The 22,704-nt window shown below is 41.7% G+C and overlaps 1 protein-coding gene across 6 annotated transcripts in view; it reads right to left on the reverse strand.

Annotated features, from left to right (window-relative positions):
• Window positions 1-22,704, reverse strand: part of atrx (ATRX chromatin remodeler) — a 257,156-nt gene that overhangs the window by 102,639 nt on the left and 131,813 nt on the right. For all 6 annotated transcript variants that reach the window (XM_068047283.1, XM_068047282.1, XM_068047281.1 and 3 more), the window contains 3 exons: window positions 15,788-15,925; window positions 2,204-2,379; window positions 217-334 (listed from right to left, as the gene is read on the reverse strand). In XM_068047283.1, the coding sequence (XP_067903384.1) occupies window positions 217-334; window positions 2,204-2,379; window positions 15,788-15,925 (432 nt within the window). The remainder of the gene's footprint in view (window positions 1-216; window positions 335-2,203; window positions 2,380-15,787; window positions 15,926-22,704) is intronic.

The raw sequence follows: 22,704 nt of genomic DNA on the forward strand, positions 1-22,704 counted from the left end.
TTCCTAGAAACATTTCCTTTCATACAGTTCATTCATTTTAGAAACAGACATGATTCCCATCGTGAAACATGCTTTGTGTAACATGTGGAAATGACCAGACATTGCACAGCTATTTTCTATTGTTCAAAACAATCACTGGATGAAATCACTATAGATCTGGTTGTTATTAAAGTTATGAATTGAAACATTAGTTTTAAAAAAATCTTTGTGACATACCTGTAAAATGGTCAAGGTAGTACTGATAAAGTTTGCACTGAATTGGCATCATTCTCACAGCAAGAACGTACTCATACTTTGGAGGCAAGAATTTTGTAAGTGCAGTGTAATCTTTTCGCTATGAGAAAAAAATTTAAGAACTTATTTTGTTTCAGAAAAATCACAAGCAATTTAGACCTTGTTTTTAAAATTACCATTGGTCCTTGAATAGGCCAATGTGTGAGGGAAAAAGCGGGTGATATGGCAAGTGGCCACTGAGAAAGACACATACTTACTTCACCTCATAGGAGAATGCATCTTTACCACATAAACACAATCAGAAATGGAGGGTCAGACAGACATGTATGGCTAGAGAAGATACACCCCCCCACCCCACAAAAAAATCAAAGAGCAAGGATCTTTAAGCTAATGCAATGGGACACAGTCACAACAGAGAAGAATGATGATGGAAGGGATGGGTGTATGGAGCAGGCTTTGACTTAAGAAGTCCTAGATTAGTTGAGTCTTGTGAAGGGAAAAACCTTGGTCATTGCAGAAGATGTTGCTCTATGCCCTTGATCACACTAAACGCCCCACTGGAAGTGGTTAGCAAATTCTGCTACCTTGGGTCTATGGTGACAGACAATCTGTCCCTTGATGAAGAGCTCGATACACACAGAGGGAAAGCAGCCACCTTTGGCCAACTTGCAAAACATGCATGGGCTATCACCAAGCTGACCCTTAGGACCAAGCTGATGGTTTATAAGGCCTGTGTTCTCAGCACCTTGCTGTATGGCTGTGAAACATGGATGACTTACAGCTACCAGGAAAAGCTCAATAATTTCCATCTTCGCTGTCTGTGGTGCATTATGGGTATATCCTGGCAGGACAAAATTTCAAATGTGGCAGTCCTCTCAAAAGCAGAGCTCCCAGGTGTGCTGGCACTAATCAAACAGAGGCGGGCTCAGTGAATCAGACATGTCCGCAGGATGGAAGACAATCGCATACCCAAGGACCTTCTGTATGCTGAGGTAGCCGGGGCCAGACGACCAGTGGGGTGCTCAAAGCTCAGCTTCAAGGATGCTTGCAAGTGTGACATAAAGGCCCTAAATGTCAACTATCACACTTGGGATTCACCAGCTGGCAAAAGAGGGAAATGGCGCCACATCCTGTGGACTGGTTTGTACTACCATGACGACCAGTTGCTACAGCAGCTTGGCAACAGGTGCCGTCAAAAACAACGCACAGCGTCATTTGGCAGCTTCCTGTGCAGCACTTGCGGCAGAACCTGCCTCTCATGGATTGGCCTTCACAGCAATCAACAAAGGTGCACCAAGAGAAGACACCCCAATTAAATGGATTGTTTGCTGTGTGTCCATCATCTTTCACAGATGGAAGGATGCCAAGCAGGTGAAGGGAGGAGAGATGAAGGGAGGAGACTAAAATGTTGGTTGAAAAATCCTCAGATTAATAAGTGCTGAGGGCTTTAGCAGCAGAAAACAAGGCAAGGCAGTAGCAAGCAATGTTAATTTACATAGATAGAGTGATACAGCACTGAAACAGGCCCTTTGGCCCACCGAGTCTGTGCCGACCATCAACCACCCATTTATACTAATCCTACATTAATCCCATATTCCCTACCACATCCCCACCTTCCCTCAATTCTCCTACCACCTACCTATACTAGGGGCAATTTTACAATAGTCAATGTACCTATCAACTTGCAAGTCTTTGGCAGTGGGAGGAAACCAGAGCACCCGGCAGAAACCCACACAGTCACAGGGAGAACTTGCAAACTCCACACAGGCAGTACCCAGAACTGAACCCGGGTCGCTGGAGCTGTGAGGCTGCAGTGCTAATCAGTGCGCCACTGTGCCGCCCTAATTACTAATTAATTTACTTGCACAAAATAAACAGTGGAACATTTGCAACCAATTTGCATACATATAGAGGCAGAACAAAGGTGGGCGAGCTAAAATAAAAACAATTCAGTAACTATTGTAAATACCTGCACACAGCCTGCTAACATTTCATACAAGATATGGGCACGTTTCTTCATTACTCTCACATCCACCAAAGTGGAGTCTGCACACTGCCCATTTTGAATGGGATTCATGAATCGGTTTCTGAATTCCTTTATTGAACCAAGAAGGTTTTCTTTGATGAAATTCACCATACAGTGATCTGGAGGGGAAATAATTCAAGCATTTAATCTCTTCAAGGCTGGGTTAATGCAATTAAATAGAAGGCATATATGCGAACACGTTCATTCAAATAGCCCAACCTCTTCCCATGCTTCAGTAGAGAATTTAAACATGATCATAACAAGCAGTTTACTACTGCACAGCAAAATGTTCCCCAACTTGGATTTATATAGCGACTCACAAATGAAAACAAACAAAATTTGATACCCCGCAAAAGGAGACGGTATTAGGTGAGGTGACTAAAATCCTGGTCAAAGTTGTAGATTTAAAGAAGGGTCTTAATGAAGGGAAAGGTGGAGAGGTTGTGTAGTTTAGGGAGTGAATTCCAAAACTTGTGGCCTGTATGGTCGGGCAAAGGAAGTGGAGGATGGGCAAGAGGATGAGGGTTTCAACAGAAGATGGGCTGAGGCAGGGCAAAAACAGCTGATGTAACCATGGTGGAAGTAGGCAATCTTTGCGATGTAGAGGATATGGGGCTCAGCTCAGGGTCAAATAGAACACAGGGTTGCTCAGCCAGAGATAGTCCCTGAGGAGGAGGATGGAATCTGTGGCAACGGCTGAAGACAATGGCTTTGATCTTTCTCAATGTTTAATTGCAGTATATCTAGGACTAGAAGTTAGACAAGTAGGCTGACAACACAGAAGCAGTGGAGAGCTCAAGTGAGGTGGAGGTGAGGTCTCGTGATGGTGAAGTAGAACCAGCTGTCATCAATGTGTGAGGGAGAAAGTGAGTGATATATTAAGTGGCCACTGAGAAGGACTCACTTGCTTCACCTCACAGGAGAATGCATCTTTATCAAATAAGCACAATCAGAAACGGAGGGTCAGACATGTAAGGCTAGAGAGAATAACCCTCATCCCAAAAAAAATCTAACTAAGAACCAAGGATCTTTAAGCTAGTGCAATGGGTTACAGGTTCATAACAGAGAAGAATGATGGAAGTGACGATGTATGGAGCAGGGCTTGATTTAAGGAGTCCTAGATTAGTTGAGGTGTCGAACCCAAGGCTACGTTTTTGAATATCAACAAGAGGCAGCATGTAGATGAGAAATAGAAGAGGGCCAAGGATCAATTCTTGGGCACTCCAGAAGTAATGGTGCAAGGTGGGAAGAGAAGGTATTGCAGGAGATTCACTGGCTATGACTGGATAGGATAAGATTGGAACCAGAGGAAGATAGTCCCAGTCACCTGGATAACAGAGGAGAGGCATTAGTGGAGGATGACATGGTCTACCGTACCAAACACAGCAGACAGATTGAAAAAGGAGGATGAGGAGGGACAGTGCACTATGGTCACAATCACAAAGGATGTCATTTGTGACTTTGATCAAGATCGTTTCAGTGCTGAAGGCAGGGACCAAAACCTGATCAGAGATGCAAACATGGAGTCGCAGTAAAAGATGAGCACACATTTAAAGATGGGTTAGTAGTTGACAAGAGGAGCCAAGGGTGTTTTTTTCTGGGAGAAAGTGTAGCATAGTGGTAATGTTACTGGACTGGTGATCCAGAGGCCCAAACAAATGTTCCAAGGACACAAGTTCACATTCCACCACAGCAGCTGGGGGAATTTAAGTTCAAGTAATTAATTAAAACTGGAATAAAAAGTTAGTCTCATTAATGATCACAAAACTATTAGACTGTTGTAAAAACCCATCTGGTTCACTAATGTCCTTCAGGGAAGGTAATCTGCTGTCCTGACCTGGTCTGGCCTACATGCGACTCCAGACCCACCTAGAAACAACAAAGACACGCCCTGCCGAGTCGACCTTGCAAAGTCCTCCTCAACAACATCTGGGGACTTGTGCCCACAGCCTGACCGTCATACTCACAGCATCATACCCTATAGCCAACGTCCTATGCTTCTATCACCATCCCAGAATAAGTCCCGTTCCACTGTCAGGACACAGCCACCAGAGGTGGCAGCACAGTGAGATACAGTCAGGAGGGAGCGGCCCTGGGAGTCCTCAACATTGATGTGGGACTCCAGGTCTCATGGCATCAGGTCAAACACGGGCAAGGAAGCCTCCTGAAGCTGATGAGTCAGTACTCATCCATGTTGAACATCACTTGGAAGAAGCACTGAACGCAGCAAGGGCACAGAATGTACTATGGGTGGGGTCTTCAATGTCTATCACCAAGAGTGGCTCGGTAGCACCACTACTGATCAGAACTTGGCCAAGTTCTGAAGGACATATCTGGCTGACTAAGCCTGCAGCAGGTGGTGAGAACACCAAGAGGGAAAAAGCTACCTGACCTCATCCTCACCAACTGACCTGTCACAGATGTATCTGTCCGTGACAGTATTGGTAGAAGAGACCATAGCACAGTCCTTTTGGAGACCAAACTTCACATTAAGGACACATTCCATTGCATTGTGTGGCACTACGACCGTGCTAAATGGGATTGATTCAGAACAGATTTAGCAGCTTAAAACTGGGCATCCATGAGGCACTGTGGGCCCCTCAACAGCAGCAGAATTGTATTCAACCACAATCTGTAACCTCATGGCCTGGCATATCACTATTACCATCAAGCCAGAGGACCAATAAAAAAAATAGAAAATGGTGGAAATACTCAGCAGGTGAGACAGCAACTGTGGAGAGTGAAGCAGTTAACGTTTCAGGTCTGTGGCCCTTCATGAGTTCTGATGAAAGGGCATATCTAAAAGTTAGGTGCCAACCTGGTGAAACTTCATCACAAGACTATGTGCATACTAAACAGTGGAAGCAGCATGCGATAGACATAGCTAAGTGATCCCACAACCAACAGATCAGATCAAAGCTCTGCAATCTAGCCACATCCAGTCGTGAATGGTACTGAACAATTAAACAACTAACTGGAGAAGCGGGAGACTGCACAAACAACTCCATTATGGTCATGGAGACCAGCACAACAGTGCAAAAGACAAAGCTGGAGAATTTGCAACCATCTTCAGCCAGAAGTGCCAAGTGGATGATCCATCTCAGCCTCCTCCAGAGGTCCCCAGCATCATAGAGGTCAGTTGTCAGGCGAATAGATTCACTCCATGTGACATCAAGAAAAAGCTAAAGGCACTGGATACAGCAAAGGCTATGGGCCCCGACAACATTTCAGCTGTAGTACTGAAGACTCGTGTTCCAGAACTAGCTGTGATGCTAACTAAGCTGTTCCAGTACAGCTGCAACACTGGCATCTACCCGGCAATATGAAAAATTGCCCAGCTATGTCCTGTGCACAAAAAGCAGGACAAATCCAATCTGGTCAATTACCACCCCATTATTCTACTCTCAAATCATCAGCAAAGCGATGGAAGGTTTCGGCATCAGTGCTATCAAGCAGCACTTACTCAGGCGGCCCAGTGGCGCACTGATTAGCACCGCAGCCTCACAGCTCCAGCGACCCGGGTTCGATTCTGGGTACTGCCTGTGCGGAGTTTGCAAGTTCTCCCTGTGACTGCGTGGGTTTTCGCCAGGTGCTCCAGTTTCCTCCCACAGCCAAAGACTTGCAGGTTGATAGGTAAATTGGCTATTGTAAATTGCCCTTAGTATAGGTAGGTGGTAGGGGAATTGAGGGAAGGTGGGGATGTGGTAGGAATATGGGATCAATGTAGGATTAGTATAAATGGGTGGTTGATGGTCGGCACAGACTCGGGGGGCCGAAGGGCCTGTTTCAGTGCTGTATCTCCAAAATAAAAAAAAAAAGACCTGCTTATAGAGGTCCAGTTTGGGTTCCGCCACGGCCACTCAGCTCCAGACCTCATTACAGCCTTGGTCTAAACATGGAGAAAAGAGCTGAATTCCAGAGGCAAGGTCAGAATGACTGCCGTTGGTATCAAGGCAGCATTTGACCGAGCGTGGCATCAAGGAGCCTTAACAAAATGGAAATAAATGGGTGACGAGGGGAAAACTCTCCACTGTTTGGGAGTCATACATAGCACAAAGGAAGATTGTTGTGGTTGTTGGAGGCCAATTATCTCAGCCTCAGGACATCACTGCAGGAGTTCATTAGGGTAGTGCTTTATCAATAACCTTCCCTGCAAACACAATGTCAAAAGTGGGGATGTTCGCTGATGATTGTACAGTGTTCAGCACCAATCACAACTCCTCAGATACTGCAGCAGTCCATGCCTGCATGCAGCAAGACCAAGACAACATTCAGGCTTGGGCTGATAAGTGGCAAGTAATTTTCACACCACAAGTGCCAGGCAATGACCACCTCCAACAAGACAGAATCTAACCATCACCCATTGACATTCAACAGCATTACCATCACTGAATCCCCCACCATCAACATCATGGCAGATACCACTGACCACAAACTTAACTGGACCAGCCATATAAATACATGGCTACAAAAGTAGGTCAGAGATTAGGAATTCTGCAGCAATTAACTCATCTCCTGGCACCCAAAAGCATGTCCCCTATCTACACGGCAAAAGTCAGGAGTGCAATGGAATACTCTGCACTTGCCTAGATGAGTTTAACTCCAATACCTAAGATTCTCAACAGCATCCAGGACAAAGCAGCCTACTTGATCGGCATCCAATCCACCACCTTAAACAAGCACTCCCTCCAACACTGGCGCACAGTGGCAGCAGTATGTACCATGTACCATCTACAAGATGCACGGCAGCAACTTACCATGTTCTTTTGACAGCGCCTTCCAAACCCTCAACTACCATCTGGAAGAACAAGGGAAGCAGATGCATGGGAATACTGCCACCTTCAAACTCCCCTGCACATGACACACCATCCTGACCTGGGACTAAATCACTGTTTGCTGGGTCAAAATCCTGGAACTTTCTCCCTGACAGCACTATGGGTGTACCTACACCACACGGACTGCAGCAGTTCAAGGAAATGGCTCACCAACACCGTCTCAAGGGCATTTAGGGGTGGACAATAAATGCTGGCTTTGCCAGGGATGCTCACATCTCACGAATGAACAAAAAAGACTGCAGATGTGAGGGAGGGTAACAGTACCTGAATAACAAACTTGTATTTATACAGCTCCTGTCACGACCTCAGGATGTCCCAAAAAGTGTTTTAGAGCAAAGTGTTAAAGTGCTTCCATTTTAAAATATTGTTTGATGACTCGTGTTTAAAAATTGTGGAAATTGATTCATTTGAAAGACTGAAGAGATTCCATAAATGCTGGACTTTTTTTTTTCTTAAGAATAGTCACCGGAAGGACTTGGGACTGTTTAAAAATAAACCCTTACTGGAAGTCACATGTCTTAAGCTAAGTGAACAGCAGGAGCCTTGATGACTATGGAAGAGAAATGATGTCAAGATTTATGGTGGTCAAAAGTTGGTTTTGTTTTTGGATACTGTTTTGAGTGAGTTGGGGGTAAGCCTAAGAGATAAGCCAAAAACTCATCCTTTTTACACCTCTGAGAAAGCCTGAGAATCCAGTGTGATAGCTGGATTCTCCTGGAAAGCCTGCCAGACTAATCCTCAACGTTGCCTGAAAAGAACTATTCCAAAAAGATCCCAGTGACAGTCGTATTACCCGTAATTGGTACGCCAGAATAAAGGGCCAGCTGGGACATCCCATACCTTATCTTATTTTCTTCAAGAATTAACAAGTATTTGGCCAAAGCATTTTTTGAGCTTTTTGTAAAGAGATCTCTGCAAAGAAAACTTTTTTTTTCTTCAACTGGTGCGTGGTTAATTTAGAAGGGAACTTTCATACTTCAACCTGTTAATAAGCTTTGCATCTTTATTGAATAAGTCTTGCCTAATTAATGAACAAAATTATTAATTTAAGAAACCTGGTTGATGGATTTTATTCTGAAACAAATAGATTAAGTATATAATTGGCCCGATTGGTAACCGAGTAAAACATTTAAATATATGTTGTAACCCGTGGAGAAGTGGAACTAGAGAAAGACAGTGCACTCCTCCAGCCTCGGTCATAACACAATGAAGTACGCAAGTGTGGCCACTGCTATAATGTAGGAAACGTAACAAACAATTTACATACAGTGAGGTCCTGCTATCAGCAATGAGGTGACCAGTTAATCTATTTTAGTGATGATGATTTAAAGGTAAACATTTGCCAGGACAGCAGGCAGAACTCCCCTGCTGTCTTTTTAACAATGCCATGAAATCTCTTCCATCCTTCCAAGAGGGCAGTCAAGGCTTCAGTGCAATGTTTCATTTTGAATGACGGCAACTCTACTGTAATGTCAGCATGGATTATATGGTCAAGTCTCTGGAGTCGTACTTCAAACCACAACGTTCTAACTCAGGAAAGGGAACCGCTTATAATGTCAGCCAGCATTGGGGCCAGAAAAGGAAATTAGGTGCTCAGCAGTTTAATGGGAATGAGGCATGAGGGGAGATGGGTCTCATGCACAAGATGAGCTCAGAATGAACATAAGGAGAGGCAGGAAAACAAAGAATTAAGGGATAATAAAGCTATTTCTCAAGTCATTAGCTTTATAGGCAATGTGATTGAGAAATAAGCTTATTTCAAAGTTAAGTGAATACTGCTTTATGGCAGCAACAGGGCTTGAACAAACATAATTCAAAAACAAGCTGCAGATCTTATTTGCAGTTGGAATTCTCAAAAAAGCTTTAATCTTACTACCTGAAACATTGGAATCACAGACAGGCACCTATTGGTCCATGCATTGTTGGAGCAAGGAGCAAATCAAATAGCTCTCAGCCACAGAAGTGTGTTAATAATCAAAAGGACATTAAGTCTTAATATGTGTTAAAATAAATGTGAATTTACCATTTAGACTGCTTAGAAGGGATGCATGTATCTACAGTGATCACAAAACAGCAACTACATATAACTTATATAGAGCATTTAACATAGCAAAATATCAAAGGCACTTCAAAGGAGTGCTATAAAACAAAAATCTGACAAGCGTAAAGAGATATTAAGGCAGATGACCAAAAGTTTGGTTAAAGAGGTAGGTTTTAAGGAGGGTCATAAAGAGGAAAAAGAGAAAGATAGGCAGAGAAGTTTGAGGGAATTGCAGAGCTTTGGGTTTTGGCACTTGAAGGCATGGCCACCTATGGTGAAGTGATTAAAATAGGGATGCTCAAGAGGCCCGAATTGGAGAATTGCAGATATCTCAGTTACCGAGATAGGGAGGGGTGAGGACAAGGATGAGAACTTTAAAATTCAGATGTTGCTTAACTGGGAGCCACTGTAGGTCAACGAGCAGAGGGGCAATGGGTAAACAGGACTTGGTGCGAGTTGACATGGACAGCAGGATTTTGGATGACCTCAAGTTTACTGAGGGTAGAACAAGGAAGGCCAACCAAGAGTGCATTGGATCAACACGAGGTCACAAAGGAGTGGATGAGGATTTCAACAGGTGAGCTAAGGCAGGGGCCGAGTTGGGTAATGCGACAGGACTGAAAATAGGCACTCTTAGTGATGGGGCAGATAAGTGGTCGGAAACTAATCTCATACATCAACTATGACACCAAATTTCTGAACAGTCTGTTTCAGCCTCAAGACAGTTGTCAGGGAAAGTGATAGTGTTGGTGACTAGGGAATAGACTTTTTTGACATGGATTGAAGACAATGACTCTGGTCTTCCTGGAACAGGCTCCAGGAGCAACATGGCCTGCTCCTGTCCCTATGTTCCTTTATTGGAGGAAATTTCTGTTCAGCGAGTACTGGATGTCAGGCAAGCAATCTGACAATTTAGAGGCAACGATGAAGTCAGGAGAGGTGGTGCTAAGGTAGAGCTGAGTGTGGCTAGCCTAAATGTAGAAACTGGGCGTTTTTGGATGATGTTGCCAAGGAACAAGGTGAAGATGAGAACTAAGAGGGGCCAAGGATAGATTCTTGGGGGACACCAGAGGTAACCGTGTGGGAGTGGGAACAGAGTCATTACAAGTGCGTCTCTGGCTACAACTGCATAGATTTAAAAAAAATGGAACCAGACGAATGCAGTTTTACCAACTGGAGTTGATGGAGGGTCAACCATGTCAAAGACTGCAGACATCAAGGAGGATAACAAGGAATAGTTTACCTTTGTCAGTCACACAGGATGACATTTGTGACTTTGATAGGTGCCATTTTGGTAGGACAAGAAACCTGATTGGGCGAGTTCAAACAGAGTTCTGGGAAAGATGGGCATGGATTTAGAAGGCAACAGTGCTTGCAGGAAATTTGGAGAAGAAAGGGAAATTGGAGATGAGGCAGTAGTTAGCAAAGACAAAGGGAAAGGGGTCAAAGGTTTGTTTTGAGATAGTGATGATTTAAAGTAGGGGAGAACAGTACCTGAGGAGAGAGAGAGAGAACAGTTAACAATATCAGCTAACATGGGAGCCAGGAAGTTGGATGGTCAGTTTAATGGGAATAGGGTTGATGGGAGCAGGTAGGTCTCACAGACAAGATGAGCCCGGGAAGACGGTAAACCAGAGAAGAAGTTTGACCTCTAAGGGAGAAAAGCAGCAGAGGCAGCTGATTGGATGATCTTAACCTTAGTGACAAAGGAGTCCATGAGCTTCTTGCATTTGTTAGAGGCGAGGATGGAGGAGACAGCGGAGAGGGGTTTATGACAACAGTTTGCAATAGAGAAAAGCAGCCAGGGGTTATTTGTATACTGCAGGATGAACCTGGAATAGTGAGCAGTTTTGACAGATTAGAGTAGGACTGGATGGTGCTAAATTGTTACGAGAGGGCTTTTTTTTTTGTAAAATATGTTTTAAGGATTTATAGTCGAATTATGGACATTGATTCATTTGGAATCTTGAAGAGATGCTGAACTTTGTTTTTATTTTTAAAAGTCACCAGAGGTTACCTGGACTTGGATTGTAAACAAGTCTTCCTGGAAGGCACCTGTCTGTGGATAATCACACAGCAGGGGTTGTTTTTGACTTGGGGAGATGTTTACAAAGAAGTGACTGGTCAAGATTTATAGGAGGTCAGGAGGCTTGACTTTTGGAACGTTTTGAGTTCCAGTTTGAACTATTAAAACAGTCACTTGACACCTGCCTGCTAAAAAAGATGACCCAGCTCATCTCTCTCTCGAAAAGAAACCCTGCGTACAGTGTGTCAGTTCCCTATGTCCAACAGTATTTGAAGAAACCCTATTGAATGTGTGGGAACTGAAAACCCTTGTTGCTGCATTTCTGCTGCAAGACCCATCTGAAGCCTCTAACTGCATTTCTTGGAAAGCCTACCCAAACTGATCTTCAACATCGCCTGGAAAGAACTGTTCTAACGAGATCCCAGTGACAGCCATCCATACGCATTTGGGATGCCAAACCAAAACCAAGGATAAGTATTCTGGCTAAGTGTTTTTTTTGTTTTCTTTGTAACAGCGCAGAAAACAACAATCCCTTTTATTTTTCTGGTTAACGTGGGGGGGAGGGGGTGGGGATACGGGCATGTATGAATAGGTGTGTGCACGCGCGTGTGAGGGGCCAAGATAAATAAGGGCCTTTAAAATTTCAAGGAATAAACGGGGCATTCTGAGGTTGGCAGGCTGTGACTAGTGGGTGCGTGTATGTATGCGTGTATGTACGGGTGCGTGTATGGGCCCCAGCTATTCACAATCTATAGCAATGATTTGAATGTGGGGACCAAATGTAATATTTCCTTGTTTGCTGATGACACAAAACTACGTGGGAACGCGAGTTGTGAGGAAAATGCAATGAGGTTTCGCGGGCTTTAGACAGGCTAAGTAAGAGGGCAAGAACACGGCAGTTGAAATATGTGGAAAAATGTGAAGTTATTGAATTTATCTTTTACTTCATTATTGGTATTAGTTAAGACTTGTTTTATAATAAACTGATAATTTTGTTGTTTATTAAAGAAACCTGGTTGGTGTGTTTTATTCTGAGAAAAATAGAGTGCATGATTGGCCGTATCAGTAAGTGGGAACATTTAAATACATGTGAAGTGGGACCAGAACAAACAGTGCACTCCTCCCGCTTCGGTTATAACAATATTTGGTGCAACCAGATCTGGTGGTGAATGGTTAAACCAGCTGACTGCCATATCAGTACAAGTAACAGTGCAAATGTAACCCGACTATTTAAAAAAAAAGAGAAAATGGGGAACTACCCATTAGCCCAACATCAGTAGTAGGGAAAATGCTAGAATCCATCATAAAGGATGTTATAACGGGGCACTTAGAAAATAATGGTAGGATTGGGCAAAGTCAACATGCATTTATGAAAGGAAATCATGTTTGACAAACCTGTTGGGAGTTTTTTTTTTGAGGATGTAACTAGCAGAATAGATAAGGGGGAACCAATGGATGTGGTGTATTTTGATTTTCAGAAGGCTTTTGAAAAGGTCTCACACAGTAGGTTAGCAAGCAAAATTAGAATCATGGGATTGAAGGTAATATACTGGCATGGATTGAGAATTGGTTAGCCGTCAAAAAACAGTAGGAATAAAGGGGTCATTCTGAGGTCGTCAGGCTGTGACTAGCAAGGATCAGTGCTTGGGTCCCAGCTATTCACAATTGCCATCAACGATCTGCATGTGGGGACCAAATGTAATATTTCCAAGTTTGCTGATGATTCAAAACTAGGTGGGAACGGAAGTTGTGAGGAGGATGCAATGAAGCTTCAGGGGGATTTGGACAGGCTAAGTGAGAGAGCAAGAACATGGCAGATGGAATATAATGTGGAAAATGCGGTTATCCTCTTTGGTAGGAAAAAACAGAAATGCAGAGTATTTCTTAAATGGTGAGAGATTGGGAAGTGATGTCCAAAAGGACCTGGGTGTCCTTGTTCATATGTCACTGAAAGTAAACATGCAGGTGCAACATGCAATTAGGAAGGCAAATGGTATGTTGGCCTTTATTGCAAGAGGATGTGAGTACAGGAACAAGTCTTGCTGCAATTCACTTTGGCGAGACCACACCTGGAGTACTGTGTACAGTTTTGGTCTCCTTACCCAAAGGAGGATATACTTGCCACGGAGGGAGAGCAACAGAGGTTCATCAGACTGATTCCTGGGATTGCGGGATTATCCTATGAGGAGAAATTGAGGGGGGGGCGGGGGGGGCCTGCATTCTCAACAGTTTACAAGAATGAGAAATGATTTCATTGAAGCCTACAAAATTCTTACAGGGCTCAACAAGGTAGATGCAGGAAGGATTTTTCCCCACTGAGGGGGTCTAGAACCAGGAGACATAGTCTCAGAATAAGGGATAGGCCATTTAGGACTGAGATGAGGAAGAATTTCTTCACTCAGAGGTTGGTGAATCTGTGGAATTCTCGACCCCAGAGGGCTGTCATTGAGTATGTTCAAGACAGAGATCAATAGATTTCTAGATATTTAAGATATCAAGGGATTTGGGAATAGTACAGGAAAATGGCGTTGAGTAGATTAGACATGATCTAGCTGAATGGCGGAGCAGGCCGAATGGCCGACACCTGCTCCTATTTCCTATGTTCCGATGCAAGTCTGCCTCCCTTGAACTTAAGGGAGTCGAGATGAGGGCTGTACCAGGCAGAATGGCCAGGGCGAGAGAAATAATGGTTCTAAATGGAGACTATGACAAAGATGGAGGTGAGGATATGGCTGAGCAGATTGGTAGCTGTAAAAATGCAATGGTGAATGGAGGGCCAAAGGCTAGAGTGTTGGGATTTTGAAAGTGCAATCGTAAGTGAACTGGGAGAGTGTTCAGGGGCAGACACAGAAGAAAGCAGGGTGAAAGGGGATGTGGGTGGAGGCAATACAAGTAGCGAGGCCACTTGAGATGGCAAGATCAAGGGTGTGGCCATGATTATGGGTTTGGGGCATTTATATGGGAACAGATTAAGGGAGAATAGGAAGGCAGTGAACTCAGGAGACAAACAGCATGATAAATTGAGATGGAGGTTGAAATCAGAATGAGAGGTTGCTCAGTGCAGAGGCTGAGGCAGGATACGAGTGAAGATATCTTAGTGGGAAAATTTTTATGGTACTTAGGTAGGCAGTAAAGAACGAGGATTTTAAATGAGGCTTGAGAGGGGTGTAATATGGCAAGATGCTCGAAGGGGAAAGTGCCAGAGGAATAGGGAGACAGATCAAGGTGTGATTTGATGATAAATGCCACACTGCTAATGTGACAGTCTGCGCGAGGCACATGGTGGAAGATATAGCCAGGCAGGGAGGCTCCATGTAGGGTTGGGGTAGATATCATCACCCTTCAGCCAGGTTTCCATCAAACTCAAGACATTGATGCAAACTGCTCTACAAGCTCAAGGATGGCAAGAGCCTTATTCTGAAGAGATACTGGCAGAGTCCACAGGGTTAGCACTGGGAGGGGTAAGTTGGATGGCGAGATTAGGGGCAAACCTGGCCTAAGTCATTTCGCTTATTTTACCTTTCAACTCAATTTTTCTGCAGTTTTTCCAAATGAAGAACATTATACAAGGCTCTGGGTATGTAATTTTGTTACTCACAATCTAGGTGCAGGAACATTGAACTTTTCATTATGTGAAATACTAATTATGTTAGTCTTCATTTATGCCAGTGTTAAGTATGAAGAGATAGATGGAATGTGTGTTGAGGAGCTGCAAGTACTTCTGTATGAAGTTGTGGCAACCAGAGCACCATTACCCTATCTCTTGCTTCAAGTAGCAACGATATAATCCAAACAAGTTCCGCATGAGTTTTTAAAGTAGTAGATGCTAAAAAACGTGACTGTTTTATACACAGGTTTGCAAGTACGACTGGAGATAATTTTGAGCCAAAATTCTGCAGAGTCCCATGGAGAAATCAGTTCTATGTTCTTGCTACTTTCTTCCTACCCACAAAAGTTAAAAGAATCTTCTTTTTATTGTTCATTTTTATTACTAGAAAGGCAGTAGTCTATATTTTGTCTACAAACCTTTGCATTTGTTTGGAATGCTTCAGTTAATTATTTTTGTAATTTATCAGCATTCAAACCAGCATTGAGAAATCTTTATGGGGCTAAATTACTGATTGCAGCTTTTTTACTTAATATTCTAATTATATTGTACATCTGGCAGTCAGATGTGACTGCTGTTTCATAGTAATTTTTATCAAAATATATTAATTTAAATAATTTAAGTATTATTACAGCCTCAGCTTGGCATTTACTGTCTGATGCGAGACTACTTTTGCAGTGCTTAGTCTTCAGGCTGGTTAAAGTGCAAGGGTGCAACAGAATCTTTGCAAGCTTGAAATAGATGCATTTGAGAAACTAGATAAACAAAAGGGGGAAAATAATAGAAAGTTATGCTGATAGGGTTAGATGAAAGGTGGAAGGAACCTCGTCTGGAGCGCAAACACCAGCACAGGTCAGTGGCCCAAGTGGCCTGTTTCGCTGCTGTACATTCTATGTTAAAATAAAAATGTGAACTTCTTTTCCTGCTTTTAACGTGTATTTGTAACTCATGAAAAGTATTAATTCAAAAATAGAATATTTACATGGGAGAATCATGCTATTACAGAAGTATTACTTACATTCTACTAGATTATTTTGTAATGGTGTTCCAGTGAGAATAATCCTCCGCTTTGTTCTAATTGAATTCATTGCCCTTGATATTGCTGAAGTTTCATTTTTAAGTACATGGCCTTCATCACACACAACAAAGTCTGGACCTACAGGGGAAACCAAGACATTTAAAATAATTGGTAAGACGTTTTTTAAAACCCAAAAGCCTGGTAGAAATCACTTTTAAATGTGCAAGATGTTAGAACATCATTTCTATTTTGGCAAAGCAACATGTACAGCGCAGAACATCTCAACATACATTGAAATTTATCAAGAACAGTTAATGAAGCAATCCTATTGGGATTAATTTTATATCCAATGCTTTATACATATTACAAATTCCTAGTATGTAATATAGTGGTAGACAGGGAGCCCTAAAGCTGCAATGCACAGGTCCAAACATGTCAAGACATCTGTATCATAGTTATATTTACTTTAACTATACATTCATTATGCATTTTACTCCATTTTCAGAAATGTAGCTGGCAACACCAATAGTAGGCCACCTGGTAAATAAATTGAACTCTAAGTAAGCTTTGTACAACAGATAATGTGAAGGTGTAAGGATATTTCAGCATTGTATAAGTAGGTTTTCCACAACTCTATAAACATAACTGTAACTATATAACCTAAAGTATTAACTTTATGCATTTTATGATCTATTAAAATCACTGCATATTGAAATAAAATGTGACCCATTGAAAATTGAACTGCACTGCATATTAAACTTCTATGTAGTGCTGTGATATGTTTTTACGATTTTAAATGCTATTAACATCTACAACAGCAGTATAACAGTACACAAAATGAAGTCATTCACATGTAGTTATAGGCTTTGGCCACTGAGTGTCACTGTAGCACACCCAGTTTACCTCAGCCAGCAGCCATATTGACAAGTTTTCTGAACAAGGTAAATTAACGTTTTTCATAACTTTTCTATGGCCCCAACAGGTCCTCGAACCACACCTGCCACATTCTCCATCCCAATTTTCTATACTCCTACTGAATTTCCCTTTAATTCCTATGGCAATTATTGCTCACTTGTGACTCAACTGTAATTGTTGCTGTTTGATGCTTAAGTACTACTCAGCAAATTTTGGCCAATAGTTGTTTGCGCACCACAAACCAACCCCTGCCACCCCCACCCACTAAAATACAAATCAGTTTAATGCTAGAAGACTACCACATAACTCCTCCCCCCACCAAGTAGTCTTTAAAGAGCAATCCCAAAGCACAGGAAACTGTAAAGTCCACTCCTGATAACTGTCACATTTTGCACTAGAAGCTGCAGACTTGTTACAGTAAGAGCAAAGCTCATCAAAACATCTATAGTGTATTGGTTAATTCAGCAGAATATCTCCCCTTCAATCTTCAGAGCTTTACAAGATAGCATCTCCATTCAAAACATCAAAAGTGGTCAAATTTCTAGATTAGAACAAAGCTTTTTTTCTATTAGAGCTCGGATATGTCCAAGATGCACTTTTCTCTGCATCCTTGCTGCACTGAAAAGGAAAACTCACTGCATCATGACTAAATTTTCTAGAACCTCACCAAATTACTACCACTTAATTTTCCATATTTTGTTTACCACTTCGCATTTTGCACTAGGTTCTTCAATGAAAATGAGTAACCTTTATAGCATACACTTTAACATAAATTATAATATACTTTTTGAAGGTTAGTGGAAAAAAGAAACATACTCCTGGTGAAAGCTGACCAGCTAGTAGTTTTAAAACCTTTCAAATTAGATAGACTAACACTAGTTACTACCACATCTGTTCATACTACTCCTTAATCCCATGGTAACTTTCTTCTCATACTCCAGAATTCTCATGCAAATAAATGAAGTAAGATTCCTTTCTCATAATCCCACCTTTGATTCTGACCTTTCTGCATTCTCTCTTTCCCCCCCCCCACCATGTCCTTTACAACTGATGGTACGGTCCTCAGCTGCCTTTGCCTCACAAAGAACTGCCTCCAAAATCCTTTCGCCTCTAATTCTTGCTTTTGCTTAGAAACCCTTCTTAAAGCACATCTTTTTGACAAAGCCATCATCCCAACGGAATTCTCCATCCATAGTTCAAGCATGTAGCTAGTTCCTTGTTTATTTCCACTGCTGAGCACCTTGCATTTCCATTATACAAATAAGAGTTGTTTGCTGCCATCTACTGGTGCAGCACACTTTTTCAGCAGCTACAACAACTACTTAGTATTTTAACAAATTTACAAACTCAGCTTCTTGGAAATAAATTATAAGCAGGAAGTGTATATAAAGCCAACACTTTTAGATGACTGTGGCAAACCTTTGATACTTCAATGGAACACTTCTGAAGTGTTTTTCAATTTCTAACTTGATTTAGAAAAATTGCAAAATATATAACATAGAAATAAACCACAAGCATTATGAAAATCAAACTGGCCCCAGCCATTTATTTTGCTCCCTGCCACATTTGCTCTAAGGAACAAACCTCAGCACATGCACAAATGGTTCACTGCCAGTATGAAGAGCTGGTATTTTGATGGAGGGCAATTTTAACAAAAGAAATCCCATCCTTCAACAGGAGGGTGATGACAAAGAACATTTCTTACAAGACAACTGTCCTAATCTCTTAAATCAAGCAACATGATCCAAAACATCACGTCGTTATATCATGAATATACTCATTACTTTTATGCTTCATAATCATTAGAAATAAATATGCATTTCAATGTTGTAGATTAGTTTCATACCCTATGACAAACTACGACTGAATTCATACCATTCTGGTACTGCACTAAAACTGATTTTATATGAAACTTCTAACTCAAGATTTCACAGCCAATTTTTTTTGTAAATGTAGTCACTGTTTTTCTGTAGAAAGGACGCAGTGAAGATTCACCAGGTTGATGCTTGTTGAAGAGGTATGTTTTAAGGAGAATCTTAAGGGAGGAGGATAAGATGGGGGAGGTAATGGTGCAGGGAATTAATTCAAGAGCATGGGGCCTAGTTGACACAAGGCCCTGCTACCTGGTGGGGCAAGGGAAGTGGAGAATGCACAAAAGGTCAGAGTCAGAGAATCAGAGAATACAGGGGCAGAGGGCAATAAAGTTATAATGCTGAAGGAGGCTGCAAAGTTACAGGGAGCGAGGCCATGAAAGTAAACCAGGATGAGAATTTTAAATCAGGCATGGATAAACCAGGAACCAATGTACATCAGCAGGCACAGGGGTGATGCATGAACAGGACAGCTTACAGGCACCAGAATTTTGAATGAATTAAAAAGTTGACAGGAGGTGGAGGCTGTGAGGCCAGTCAGGTGAGCACTGGAGTGGGCAAGTATGAAGATGACAAAAGCATGGATGAAGGGTTCAGTGAAAAATAGGCTTGGGCATGGATAGAGGTAGGCAATGTTATGAAGGTGAATGTAGGGCATATTTGTGACGGAAAGAATTATGGAATCAAAAATTCAGCTCATGGTCAAGTAGGATACTGAGGTTATGCCAGAATTGGACAGTTAAGGCTGGGAGTTATCAGCATACCTATGAAAGTTGATCTCATCTCTGTAGGTGAACAGCATATGGATGAGGAAAAGGGGGGAGCCAAAGATAAATCCTTGCGAGACTCCAAAGGTAATGATAGGGGGGTTGATTTTGTTCTCTCAACAGTAGCAATGAGACCATTTCAGTCTGAGTAACATCCTGGTTGTGATTAAATAATTTAGCATAGACCACACATTGAATCAGGGAGCTTTCTCTTCAATTAAGCTTAGCTACTCACTGAACAAACCTGCTAAGCACAGTAGTTACCAGTTTAAGGCCAGTGGCTCTATCCCATCAGATAAAATATAATCACATTGCTATTCTTTTTCTTTACACAATACTTAACATGGAGAAGGCAGGGGTAATAGTCCCTCTTGCATTGATAAACTTCAGACATATCAACAGAGCAACTCAAATGTCCCAACACAACTAGTTGCTTGCACTGCTGGAAGAGACACTAGAAGGCAGACAGGAATAGTGAGAGGCAATAAAGCCATTTTGAATGGCATGGGAATGTAGGTGGGAAAGAGAATAAAGTAAAATAATAAACCATTGTTCAGTTGAGAAATCAGCCATCCTTTATCTAACAACTAGCAGTTTTAGTATACAGAGGAAAGTAATCACAGCAATCACATTTAAACAGACCAATTTCTTTTAAGAGTTCAAAGTTTTGGAATATAAACCGCCTTTCTGCAGTTAAAACCTCAAGATAAGAACCTGATGACTTTTCAAGTTTTTGGAGATGAAGAGGTCATTAAATAAAACTGCTGCAAGCTGGCAACCATTTGCAATTACAAATTAATTGCCGTTAACCTCCTTCCCCACTACAGTCACTGGCAAACCAAGTTAGGTTACTTGTTCAACATTTTAAGCTTTACAGCATCAGGTTTTCCAGTCTATCTCAAACAATTTGTTGTGCCAACTTTTTTCTTTTAGTTTCTTATGAACTGTAATGAGGTCAGAGATAGTGCCCCTGATGCATGGCTGAGAAAGGTAGTTACAGCAACTTGTGACTAAAGAGATATCTACTGCAATCTCTTTTAACCTGCTCTAGTGTTCTTGAGGGAGAATAGAATCATGCATATTATCCAAATAATTCAGGTTTTAATGTTCAAAGTAAATATTCAGAAACATGATAGCACACCACGACTCCAGATCATTAGAAATGGGTCGATGTGAGGTACAAAGCAACATTGTATAGAATTAAATTTAGATAAAAATGTTCTTTTCAGTTCTATGAGCATCTAGATGTTAATGAACTAAACATACACAAGAGTAGGGTCTATAGAACTTGTTGGAATGAACACTTGATTTTGGGTAATTGTTTGATTGAGATCTATAATTATGCTATTGAGAGAACACCAAGTAATTGTAAAAATGATGCTTCTTCAAAAAATGCCAACAAAATTGATATATTTTGGTTGTAGCTTTCATACAAACACAGAATTTGGTTACCACAACAATCAAAATGGCAGGAACAGCTAACTTGAACTCTATTAGTCAGAAATTTACTTGCAAACGTGTCACGAGTTACAACTACTCCCTACAACTGTATAATAACAGGCAACATGTAATCAACCTAACTGTGCCAATTCCACAAGTGTTTATTTAAGTTAGCACTTAAAGTAGTGCTTGGCTTAGCACTTGGACTTACAGCAAGTATTTAACAAATTCAAGTGGCATTTATGATTCCAAAAATACAGCCTTTATATTTATTTTATTGAACTTGACCTCAAAAGGGACAACTCTGGCGATGCACCTGGTAGAATTGCATCTGACAGAAGAATGAAGAGTGGAAACTACAAAAGGGAAGGCGAGTCAACTAACACTGTGCATCCTGAAGGGACGCAATATTCACGACGTTTGCCACTGGATTCAGTATTGCCATCTAATGGGCAGGTTCAAAGCCAAGTCCAATTTTAGCATTACTCATCAAGGAATACCTGTGCCTAGAGTGGTAAAGTTGACTTTTTAAGCATGTTGTTGTTCCAGTGTTACCAAAATTGCAATATAAAAAAGGGGGAGGTTTCAGTATAAAAGGAAACCAGATATGCCGTCAAGCAGTTCTGCAAAACAGTTGTGAAATCAAGTGAATTACTCTTCAAATCTCACCACTATTTAAAGCAGTGGAAAAAGCAACAGAAGAGTTAATGGCATCCAATTTTTTGTGGCACAGTGGGTTGGAGCAAAAAGCCATAAACACAGAACAAAATGTAACTAATTGTGAAGAGACATTAAAATGAAATTAACCAGTGAATATCAAACTTTTTTCAACAGTGCTCCTAAAATGTCTGGAATTCTCTACCCCAGAGAGTTGTGGAGGCTAGATCACTGAAAGTATTTAAAGAGATAGATAGATTTTTGAAATAAGGGAGTTGAGGGCTATGAGGAGCTGGTACGAAGGAGGTCTGGGGCAGATTAGCCATGATCTAACTGAATGGCGGGACAGGCTTGAGGGGCCGAATGGCCTACTCCTGCTCCTATTTCTTATGTTCTTATGGAACCGACAGTGACGAGAACTTTACTACTAGGGACAACGTTGGAAAGTCAGTTGAATGTAAATGAACAGCATGCACTAAAGTTGCACTGGGAAGTAGACGGTCATAAGTAGCTTTCCTTGGATTGTATCTGAACTTGTATTCTAGCACCAAAACTTGGGTGGACATGAAGTAGATCTGTAGTTGTTTTTTCTTTAAATTTTGGAAATGAAAACAAAAATTGCATTTGCAGATGCAGTGAAGATATACATCATTCATGATGCATCTTACTTTTCTTCGCTAGTAACCCAGACCAAGCAAACAAGTTAGCATGTGCTAAGTCAGCTACAGCTACAAAAAAATCAATGGTGTAATTGGGTATAATATTCCATGTTTCCACAATTTGTGGCTGTATAAAAAAGGATTATTTTTAAATTGCAAAAATGTGTTGGCAGTATACTTGCTAAAATTAATCTCAATATTACGTTCGCACTTAAAGCTAAGCCTACTTGTTTACTTGTACCAAACACAACTTTGGTTCTTGGTTGGATTGATTGGCTCTCCACCTTCAATTCTTTTTTTAAAAAATTCAATCATGGGATGTGGGCATCGCTGGCTCGGCCAGCATTTATTGCTCATCCCTAATTGCCCATGAGAAGGTGGTGGTGAGCTGCCTTCTTGAACTGCTGCAGTCCACGAGAGGTAGGTACACACACAGTGCTGTTCGGAAGGGAGTTCCAGGATTTTGACCCAGCGACAGTGAAAGCACGGCAATATAGTTCCAAGTCAGGATGGTGTGTGACTTGGAGGAGAACTTGCAGGTGGTGGTGTTTCCTTGCATTTGCTGCCCTTGTCCTTCTAGTTGGTAGAGGTTGTGGGTTTGGAAGGCG

The sequence above is a fragment of the Heterodontus francisci genome, chromosome 15 (genome assembly GCF_036365525.1).
Source record: "Heterodontus francisci isolate sHetFra1 chromosome 15, sHetFra1.hap1, whole genome shotgun sequence".
NCBI lineage: Eukaryota > Metazoa > Chordata > Chondrichthyes > Heterodontiformes > Heterodontidae > Heterodontus > Heterodontus francisci.